Genomic DNA, 11513 nt, shown 5'->3' with positions numbered 1-11513 from the left:
ATGAAAAGCGAACCAAAATATCAAAATAAAAAAGTAAACTTCCATGTAAATGTTGAAAACGAAAAAGAAACAAACTTCGCTCAAGTTATAAATTAATATTTCGTTTACGATAATTTAAGTATTTTCGTTGACGTCCAATACTAAAACCATTAGCTTTGCATCTCGCAGATACGAAGATACATGTGTGCGCCGCATAATTGGAATTTCGCATAGACGAGAAAGAGATGAGCTGGTTACGAAATCGTCGGGCAATATCGATGAAGTTTGGCAAAATCGAAAATATGATAATGAAACTTCGCCACGCTCGATTGGAGACCAAATCCCATGCGGAGCTGACCTGGCTAATAGCCACGGATCCAGGTCCAGACGACCAGGTCGGCCAATAAGCGGAAGATTCATGCATGAAATGCAAAGCGTTGTCCAACCAAATTATAATGAACCTGGCTCCGATTCATATGGGAAATTACAACAACACACACTGCCAATGTGCCCCATCGCAAAAGTGATAGTGCGAATATATCTATATCTCGTAATCCGCCGATTGCAACATCTCCGTCGACGGCGACAACGCGCCGAACTGCCAAAGTCCATCGACCACGTTCAGGGTCGCCTCATCTGCAGAAAGGTTCGGATGAAGAAAACCTTTATGTTTTAGCTTTGCATTTTTTTTTTGCCAACTACCATTATGTGGGCTAATCATTGTCAAATCCGCTTGTGTTAGGGGGCTCTAAACGGGTTTCAAAAACCATTTGAATCATTTGAAAAACTTCACGTGATGGGTACTTTACCAATCGACACTTTACCAATTTTAAAACTACCTTGAAGTTTACAATAATTTTTATATTTCGTATATCCGTCATATATCATTTATATGTATAACTTATACTTCTTCTTCAGTAGCATTTGTAGTACAAAATGTTAATATTTTAGTTTTCTTTAGACCAACTATTATTTTAGTTATTGTCTCATATTTGACCAGTGTCTACTATTGGTAACAATATATGCCTCATCTATGTTAATTGTATGGTTGTATTATGTAAGATCTGGTATATGAATCATTAAGATTCTAAGAAGTGTTAAAACTACAAGTGAACATATTGAAATCATATATAATTTTAAGCTGAACAAGTTGTATTTCCAAGGCGTTACAAAACCCTGTTTCACCTCTAGCCAAATAAAACTATAAGAGAACGTTCATCAGATTTGGTGATCGATCAGTCGGCTTCTGGAATTGGGAGAGCAGTTAATCTGAGAAACAAATCGATTGATCTGTTCCTTGAACGCCACGCCTGTTCTAGTGGGTACAGCAATTAGGTAACGATTCATCGCCTCGATCATCAATCATGGGACCAGAAAATCCGACGTTTTGGCCACCGCCCCAGCCCGCTAATGAGCCATGCTAGTGGATACGGAGGCCCCCAGCGCCAAGATATCAACAGAAACTATAAAATATAGATCAATCTTGGCCAAAACTGTAGGGCTTCTGCATGAGAAGTCGTGTCAGTGGCTGACACTCATTTGTAGTCATCAAGTGAACCGAGTCGAGGGAGCAGACTCAACTCGCTGGCCCGAGGCGCTGCCAAATCAATTTTTCAGCTTAGCCGCCCCGCGCCCAAAGCCCGTCCGCTGCTTGGTTGCTTACACTGGAAAAAACCTTTCTTTATGAAGTAATCAAATGTCCTTGAAATAAAACATAAAGGTCCTTGTGTTTCAGAAACTGTGAAAATTAAGATATTTACACGAAGTATTCTTCTATCTTCACTTAAAAATATAGTTGAACATTTTTGGAGTTATAATCAGTGATTATTATATTACTGTTTTCTTTTCTTTTCCTTATACCCTTATATAGATAAATCACAAGCTTGAAACTTGGATGCTGTTTCCAGACTGACTCCCACCTCAGCCCTTTTTTGCAGTGTAAAAACGTTCATTCTGTTCTAGCCAGCTTGAGTTTCGCTCTCAGTCCGCTTGAGCCTCCATTCAGGTAACTGTATAGTTTGTAGTTGACGTTTTTACCGCTAAGGTTCGTGCTACGGTAAAAAATGAGGGGCCGAGCAGAAGAACGGTGGTGGTGTTGCTGCTGTGCCGCAACAGCAGTAAAGCGAATATGCCGAGGCAGGGGGAATCGCAAAAACAGCTAACAGAACCTAATGATAAAGAACGCCATCTAGACTTGGCCAAAAGCTAGTCAGCCTAGCAGCGGCTTATTTAGTATGTCAAAACATGTTTTTGTTGCTGCTTGTATCTGCTAGTATCTGCTTGTATCTATGTACGCGTGTGTTGGTGATGGTGTTGGTGCTGGTGTTGGTGTTGGTGTTGGTGTTGCCGCTGTTTGTTGACTATGGAAAGTGGGCCACATGCCCGTAGCTGTTGGTGTTGCTGCGGCTGCTGCTGCTGCTGCTGCTTCTGCTGCTGCTGCAGCCACACAAAGGTGAATAGCCAATAAATCGAGGCTTGTAAATTGAAATTCTTTTTAGCATGGGGTGTGTACACCGTACAGTATACACAGTACACCTGTTGTTGCAGTTGCTGGTATTGCTGGTGTTGCTGGAGTTGCTGTTGTTGCTGGTGTTGCCGGTGCTGCCGCTGCTGCTGCTGTCGCTGATGTGTTGCTGATGTGTCAGCCTGTTAATTGCCGCTGCCTGGGATGCTTGCGCAATGGGCGAGCGTTCATTTGCATAGCTCGGATTCTGGCGGGGGAGGGGGTGGGGGCTTTGGGGATATGGCTACGATTATCCGAACCAGCGCTGATCGTTGGTGGTCGCCCTGGGCGAGTGCTCACTGTGGTTAGCCGGCGGTTGTTCGCCTGCACTCGCAACAAGTGGAATTCTAGCCGAGTTTTCTGGGTTGCGAACTCATCATTCGCGGAATCCTTGACTTAAGGTCTTTCAAATATTTGCCACAATCAAAAACTGGCAAGTAACCGGCAAGAGTTTGGCAAAACATGCCCTCTGCATATGCAGTTAGATATATGTATTATCGGAAAATACATTATAAATCGCTAAATTGACTAAACAATGGTTGAGAGTTGCACTGAAACTTACCTGTCATGGCTCCATTGCTGCTACTGCTGCTGTGTTCTCTGCTGTTGTCTCTGGCCGATGTTGCACTTGCTGATGCTGCTGATGTTGCGGATGTTGCAGATGCCGCAGATGCTGCAGATGCCGCTGATGTTGCCGTTGATGTGGCAGCGGGTTTCTGAGCCGTGAGCGGAAGCATTGGCGGAGGAGTTCGGTCCTTGGTGCGCTTCAGGGTGCCCTCCTGACTGGCGTTGCTGGCCATGTTCTTGCACACAGAACTGATATTGCTGATGCTGCTGAAGCTGCTGAGACTGCTGAAGCTGCTGGAGCGCGCCAATGCCGGTGGATCCGATAGGAATTTCACCTGATGCTGCTGCTGCTGCTGCTGTTGTTGCTGCTGCTGTTGTGGCCGCGTCTGTGCTGGCCTGGTGGTGGCCAATCTCTTGGGCGCCGGAGGCTCCGGTTCAGTCTCATCCTCGGGCTCGCCCTCCGCCTCCAGCTCAGCCTCGAGATCGTTTTCCAAGTCCGGCTGCACGGTGGCTATGATGGTGCCCTCCTCGTTGGCCTGCTCGAAGCAGACGTCCAGCAAGGTGGCTCCGCCACCCGCCTGTAGACCGGCAATATCCTTGAGATCTATCCAGCTGGCTCCCAGCTTATCCGCGTCACTGAGGGGCAAGCTCAGCACCCTCGTGTCGCCCTCGTCCACGATGTGGAAGGATTGCGTGGGCTCGATCTTGACGATGATGGGCTGGTTGGCCAGGATTTGAGCGGGTGGCGCACTGCCCAGCAAACTGGCCATATTCTCCTCCTCCTCGTCGGCGGCCTCCAGCTCACTGAGCTGCTGCTCGATCTGCAGGTAGGTGCTACTGCTGGAGTTGGCTGCCACTCCCGACTGCTGCTTCAACACGTCCAGCTTGAGGACCGTGCACTTGTCGGTCTGCTGATACTGGTGCTGCTGCTGGGGGCGTGGCAGCAGGGTCAGGGCGGGAGCTCCCGATGTGCCAGAACCTTCCGCGATAAAGGCCAGGGGGGGAGAGGTGCCCGTGGACTTGGTGGACACACTCCTGGACGTCTGGATCAGCTGGGGCAGGGCTGCGGGTGCTCCACCACTGCCGCCAGCACCAGAGGCAGCGCCGCCACTTCGTGCCACAATGGTGGTGGAGACGGGCAGCGGGATTATCGAGATGGAGGGCACCTTGCTGCGCAGATTGGCCACCGCCGCTGCCGTGGCGGCATCGGTTCCGATGTACGTTGGACCGCCGCTCGAGGATTTGCTGCCGCCGGCGGGCTTGGCCTGCTGTATCAGCAGGAGATCTCTGGGCCTATCCGTTGTGGCGGCCGTTTACTCACAAAGGCTCTCAAATGTCCGGGTTTCGCGTCCGCTTTAAACACTAGACACTCACACTTTCACTTGGTTCATTGCTTGGGTTTCTTCTGTTATGCTTGTATTTGTTACTTGTTATTTCGTTATTTTGTTATTTTGTTATTTTGTTTTTTGGGTGTAGAAGCACAACATCGAAATAAATTGAAAATCAGCCTTACGAAAGTGCACTTAAAAAATTGTCGACTAAACAAGTTCATTCATACTGCATTGCCTCGATTGCTTGTCAATTGGTGTAGATACCCCAGAAGGGGTGGCTTAATGAGGGGTTGGGGTTGTGAAATGGGGGCTATAAGGGGCGTAGTGGGGTCTGCAGATGCACCTGTGCGTTTCGTTTCGTTCGGTTCGTTTTTGGTTCGTTTTGCAGCTGGAAATACGCGTCGTATACTTAACGTGACTTTGTGCGATGCATAGAGTTTGGCTTTTCGATTAATGCTTTCCACTTGCGTTGGTATTTGAGTACATTTCGGCTAGTCTTTTCGGTTTTCGGTTTTCGGTTTATCGTTTATGGTTATGTTTAACTTTACTTCGCTGGCTAATATGCAGCAATTGTTGCTGTGCATCGGTGACTGAGCCTGCTGCTGTATCTGTGTCCTCCGCGTTTGCCTGTGGTCGTTGTCATCCTCGTTTTCGTATCCTGCTGCTGCTGTTGTTGCTGCTGTTGCTGTTGCTGTTGCTGCTGCTGCTGATGTTGCTGCTGCTGTTGCTGTTGCTGCTGCTGCTGCACATGCAACGCGTCGCCGCTGGATGGCTGCAAGGCTGCGCTGCAGCATTCGGTAGTGCCAGCGCCATTGGAACCCGACCACGTCAAAACAGTTGGAAGTGTGCCTCTGGATCTGGATGTGGATGTGGATGTGGCAATGTTGCTGTTGATTTCCCACATCGCGGCACGCAACCCTATGCAACCACCACCTCGGGCACCACCTCCATCCTCGCAGCAACAACAACCACCAGCTGTGTGGAAAGTGGCTTTAATAATCGATTTTTCAGCGGCACACTTGCGAATCAATATTTGGCAAACAGGAGCAACGCTGCAGCTTTCCCTTTCCCGAATCGGATTTCTATCCCTTAGTTTCTACATAAACGTAGCACTGTTTTCAGTGTATTTCACTTGTGGTTGGGCTGCTGGGTTCACTGATTCAATATTTAGATTTTCACTTTCAGAGATTTGTGGCTAAATGCACCGCGCGCGTTTTTTGTGACTCCTTTTAGTCGATTGAGAAGTTTGAGAAGCAGCTGACCGGAGCTGCGTCCTTTACAGGAATGTGTCCCAAATTCGAGTGCCACAAACACAGTTCGTTCTGCCGCTGCACAAACTTTCCGTTTCGTGGGGGTTGCGCCTCAGTTTCTGGGAAAAGGAAAAACCGAGTGTGTGTGCGTGTGTATCCGCATGCAAGTTGAAAAATGGGACTCGCTGCGAACGCTGCGAAAATAGGGTTAGTAGGCATAATGCCAAGTGCATAGCCAGGAAAAACTGGAAGCCACAACACGAAGGAAAACGAGCACAGTCGACCGTTTGTTGCGCAGCTTTTCCACCCTTAAAATGTCAGCGGGGCACGCGGGCTGAGGGTCGGGAAAATTCCCGTCGTGGTGAGAAAGCGTCACGGGAAATTTCTGCACGCTCGAGGTTGAAATTCCAAGGGCGGGAAAATTTGAACGAGTCTTGTGTGTTTGACACTCGAACACACAACTGAAACTGTCATTTATAAAAGTTGTATAATTTCAAAGAGCAAAACTTAAAAATTAATAGTTTGAAAAGGTAAAACGTATTTTATTTCACTTAGATTACTATGATCTATGATTAGATAACTTTAATATTACTAAAAAATCTATGCGCATATAATTTGTAATCTATTGGTAAAATATTGTTTATAAATCGAATTTGTGGAGCCCAAATAAACTATTTTCACATTCAAGATTTTTTACCAAATACCAAGGAAGTTGTGGTCCATAATGATAAAATCGAATTGAAGAATAACAGCAGTAAAAGCATTTATGCACTATTAAGGAAACCAAACAGGTGGTATATGTATATCTAAATTAGCCATTAAAATGTACATTTGTATTGCACTTAAATTTGCAAGAATGTACAAAACTGTTAGATTCCGTAATTAAAGGCCCCCATGCCAATTTCGGCAAAAACCAATCCCAGAACAGCTATGACCACAATGACCCCCGGGGACTGCCCAAAAAAAGGGCGAACAGAGAACATCTCGGGCATTGGCCAACAGCCGGGCAATTTTGGACTAATCGCCTAACTGGGCAACAGCCTAACCGATCGGATCGAGCCATCATTAGGGGGGAATTGGGGGTACAGGGCCAAACTTCTTATAGAGGAGGGCCGATGATGGCGAACCGAGCGACCACCGTTACCACGGATTCGGATTGGGATTCTGATTCGGAGCCAAAGACTCAGGCATCGGCATTAATATTTCATGTTTTTCCGTTGCTTAAATCATGTTAGATTTATTCTGCGCCGCTTTCAGCTGCCGCTTGCGCAACAACAATCAAGAGCTAACTGCTAACTGCTCACTGCTAACTGGTAACTGGTAACTGGTTAGTGGTTCTGGCAGCCAGCTTACCAGCAACTTGCAGCTAAACTTGGCTAAAACACCGTTGGTTCTAACGTGAACGCGAAAATGTGTGCCTCACCGTTGTAAACTTCTTGCGGCGGCTGTTGCCTCATCTATTGCAAGTCTGTGCCGATTCTAACCTGTTTTCTCTGCAGAAACTCTCCGAAAAAGTCCCGTAAGAAAGTCCCAGTTATTCAAGAGGAAAAACCTGTTACACGCAACTGGCTCAGAGAGCTGATTGCCAAGAAAATGGAGATGGAGATGGAGAAAAGGAAAGAACCAAAAAGAACCCAGCATATAGCCACAATAGCAGCAGAAACAGCAAACACGTTAGTACCGTTGCCTCGGATTCTTTGTTGCGCAACTGTGTTGCAAGATTAGCTGCGACTTCCAACTGGTTTATTGCAGCCCCACTGTCGATGAGGCAACAGTTGGCCTGGCCATTACTGTTGTTCTGCCTTGAAGATGTGGTAAAATCTTTTGGCTAGAATCGGAAATCCAACGGCGAGACTGGCGGAGGTGCTGCATTGCATGTCTTGCAGCTTGACTGCGTATTCCATCCATTTGTTTGCGGCTATTGAAAGCCGTTGCCTTTTATAATCAATTAGGTTTTTTAACTTACGCCAGCCTAATGAGTCCAATAGTCGGCTATAACCAGGCAAGGCTGATTTCTGAGGCGAAATATCACCAGAACTATTTCGAGTAACAGAGAAACTCTGCTTCAAAACTAACAAATTCAAACCTTTAGTAAATCTATCACAAGGCATTCAATCCACATATACTTGAAATTTATTTAAGGAATTATTTGCAGTCGATTTTTAGTTCTGAAGAGAAATAAGTTCCTAGTCAAGTTATATAATGTAAACATACTTCCCTATTTAATTTCTTATTAGGTAAAATTTCATCATTTTAAGAAGTATTCCATTTGTGTCATTTCTATATGTATGGTTCTCCTGCAATCCATTGTACATACATATATTTTGCAATTGATTCTAAAGATTCATTATTCGATTATAAAATCAATTATAAGATATAATCGATTTAAATAAATTGCTAAAGCCTAATAATTAAGGGATATCATAGCTACCCGGGGTCTTATGCTTAGTACTTCCTATTCACACTAACCTCTGATGGTGCTGGGCATGTTATCCGGGTTTTGCGATCTCATCAATGGACGTGGACTTTCATTCAGACACTCAATCGGATCAGATCAGTGTCAAGGCTTTGAACTCATCTCCCGGCCATGCGATCATATTAGCAATCCTAGAATTGGCCAATTAGTTCGAGCCCCAGTGTTGGTATCGGACCAAACAGTTTTCAAACGGTGGACTTAGCCGGCGAAGGTGATGTTGAAGCCGGCGGAGTGGAACGGATCAGAAAGGAGAGCAAGCGTAATCGGGACTGAAAGCGATCCGCTGAGAGAGCCCAGAATCCGAGTGGACTGGACTGGACGTTGGGACAAACGATTGCACACTAAATGGCCAGAGACCGAGTCAAAGACCCGTTGCATCCGATGATCATGATCGTGCTCATCATCGTGGTCATCATCCTCTGTGATTCCTCTGGTGGAATCATCATGCTCAGGCGGGAACCTGTGTGCGGAGGCGAGGGAAAAACCACGCAATCTCCAAAAAGAAACAGAAGCTCAGCCGAGAAAGGAGAAAGGAGCTGCGAGATGTTCCCACCTCACACACGCACGCGCTCAGCTCACCAACACACCTGCAGGGGCGCTCACCACAATTCCTGCTAATTAAATGCGTGATCACTGCCCAAAAATATTCGCGCAGCAACCAAAAAGCTACAGGCCCGCCTTCCTAAGAAGGATTTCGGGTTCATCTTCTTGTCGTATTCTTATTCAAGAAAGCATACATTAAACAGTACTCCAAAGCAAAAACGAACATCTATGTGTAATATTTAATCTTCTTTAAAATTCGTCAATATATTTATGATAAGGGGGGGTTTTAACGGATGTCGTTAGTTCTTCTTCTGTTTTCTTTAGGTTATCCTTTATAAATAAAATGCTCAAATAATTTGGAAACTACATGAAACTTAAAGAAAAACGAAGTAGCTTTTGACTGAATAAAGTTGGTATCCTTTAATCAAAGACATTAGAATAACTCTATAATTCTAATGTCTTTGCTATAACCATGTAACCACGTTTTAAAAAGGCTTCAGCTTAAAAAGAGAAGATATTTAAAACTTTTCTGAAATATCGGTTTGTTTATGGAAGTCGGCCTGTATGGGCTGGTAACAAATACACATGCCATCGGAGTCATGCGTGCATTTCATCAGAGATGGGATGTCCGAAAGTCTGAAAGTCCGAGAGTCCGACTGTTATTCCCAGTGATACACGTTGGGGCCCGTCATCGGATCGCAGCTCGCTCAGTTGCACCTTTAATCGCTGAGCAAACAGGAAGACTTCTACGGCAAACATACACATGCACACTCGCACACTTACTCACACACACGCGCTGTGGGAAGAGCGGGAGAGAACGGGAAAGGCGGAAGAGGGGGAAAACAGGTTGAGAAGTACCGCTAAGCGGAGGCCCCAACTTTCCGAGGTCAACGAACGTTCTTAGCGCTCAAGAATGAAGGAATCAAAACACACCAAAAAACACAGAGCGAAGAAAAGAGAGAAAGAGAGAGAGTGTGAGAGAGGGAAGTGGAAGGGAGAGTAAAGAAAGCACAAAGAGAAAGCCAAGCGATCGACTTAAGAGCGCAACAGGTAAGCGCTGCAATCAAAAGCAAAAGAGGCAATCCCAATACGAAGAGAGAGGCAGTATATTTTATTGTGTTTTTGTCTGCACATGCACTTTTGAAACGAATTTATCTGTTACCCGCAGCTAAATGAAAAAGCTTACAAAATGTGTATTTTTAGCCGCAGATTTAAAAGAACAAAAAGGGAGAGAGCGGAACAAAAGCCGCTTTGTTACTGTCTGTCTCATGACCAAAAGAAACCGAAATTCTTATTCTTATTGCTCAATATTTGGTAATACACACTCACGGATACAGATACAGATACAGATATAGATACAACTACAGATACTTGTGCATTCGACGTGCAAAAGCCATACAATGTAGCGGTATTTTGTCGAAATTTCCTGAGTCTCGAGACGAGTACAAAGCTCATTGACCTCGTGCTCTCCCTCTTTCCCCTTCTTCTCTCTTTTGCCTTCTGCCCCATTCCCTTGTAACAAGTGTGTAATGAGCGGGGAACGGGGGCCTGATTTGCTGCTTCTGATCATTTTTGGCGTTTTAAGGCGGGCTTCCAGCTAATATAAGTTTCGAACATTTTCGGCTTTTATGCTTTCTTCATATTCTTCGTTTCCCTGGGGAATTTCTTTTTAATCTGGCCAGATGGGGTACTTACCACTGAGCTCACAAAACTTAGGAAATGAGGAACGTACATACATATTTGGTTGACAGCCTGTTGATGCCATTTGCGTCTGCTGCAATCCGATTGGTTAGTCCACTTGTTTCCCTACCAAAGGACACCTCTTTCCATTGGCTGTTGTTTTCCCCCTTCCTTTCTCCCTCCGTGGCTTCTTCATCCTGCTTCGTGCTCAATATCCTTTTGTTTCACAACCGCCTGTTGCCGTTTAGTATGCTCTTTCTCTTTGAAGGGAAGTATGCGAAACGAAAAGATAAAATATCTGAAAAAATGTTGATTGCTACACGTCATCCATTGTTAATTTTATAATCAATAAAATAACTTAAACATAAATAGCCAATTATTTGTCATTAAATATTTTACGAATGTTTTAAAAAAGACTTTATATAATATATCTACATATTCCAGTATTTTAAACAAATATATACGTATATGCATACATGTTAATTTAGAAACACATTAATGTCCTTTAGCATAAATGTATATCTTAAAGGAGTATTCAAAGTTCTGCAACCAAACCACCGCTTTTTTCTAAGCTTATTGTTGTCCTCCCCCATTCTAGGAAAGTAGCCATCCTGCTCTCTAATAGCAATTTAATTTGGCTTGTCCTTCGTTTTGACATCGGAAGAGCAACAGTTTCCGGGTATAAATAGGTCCTGTTTGACTCTGATTCCATTCAGTTCGACTTGGATTCGAGTCTTGTGCTTGGTAAATTGAACTCTAACTTTTACAACTTGGTAATGAAATAGTTGTGGTCCCAACATATATAAAAAGTGTTAAAATACTATAATTTTAGTGCACAAGTTTATCGGAAAGTGTTTATCAAAATAAAATAATTTGAAGTATAAAAAGTGATATCCGGTGTAAATGATTAATAACCAGATGAAATGTAACCAGATTGTCTTGTGGTTGTTTGGATTTTCTGTGATAATTTAAAGTGAACGCTAACATACTTTTTAAATTCTTTAGATATCTAAAAATGCATTTACAGCAACAATGTTGCTGTTCTATGACTATCAACATTATTTGTGAAACGGCAACCATTTAATTTGATTTTCATCGATGAATTGAGTTCATGTTTTCTTCGTTCTAAATGCATGACAAAATGCAGTTGGAGGATGGGTGCACGCGCTGCAGATCGCTGCAGA

The 11513-nt window shown here is 44.4% G+C and overlaps 2 protein-coding genes across 3 annotated transcripts in view; both read right to left on the bottom strand.

Annotated features, from left to right (window-relative positions):
- The window catches only part of LOC122615370 (probable nuclear hormone receptor HR3), a 29414-nt gene extending 25081 nt beyond the window's left edge, over nt 1–4333 (bottom strand). The window contains exon 1 of one of the 2 annotated variants that reach the window (XM_043790385.1): nt 3045–4333. In XM_043790385.1, the coding sequence (XP_043646320.1) occupies nt 3045–3819 (775 nt within the window). In that variant the 5' untranslated portion in view covers nt 3820–4333. The remainder of the gene's footprint in view (nt 1–3044) is intronic. The other variant, XM_043790384.1, reaches the window with a different exon arrangement.
- Nucleotides 4334–4936: 603 nt separating this feature from the next.
- Nucleotides 4937–5284, bottom strand: LOC122615406 (THAP domain-containing protein 11). Its single transcript, XM_043790387.1, has one exon. It carries the CDS (start codon nt 5282–5284, stop codon nt 4937–4939), a length of 348 nt encoding a protein of 115 aa, XP_043646322.1.
- Between the last annotated feature and the right edge of the window lie 6229 nt (nt 5285–11513).

This window comes from Drosophila teissieri, chromosome 2L (genome assembly GCF_016746235.2).
Source record: "Drosophila teissieri strain GT53w chromosome 2L, Prin_Dtei_1.1, whole genome shotgun sequence".
Classification (NCBI taxonomy): domain Eukaryota; kingdom Metazoa; phylum Arthropoda; class Insecta; order Diptera; family Drosophilidae; genus Drosophila; species Drosophila teissieri.
Note: the sequence above shows the minus strand (reverse complement) of the source record. Positions and strands in the feature narration are given on the sequence as shown.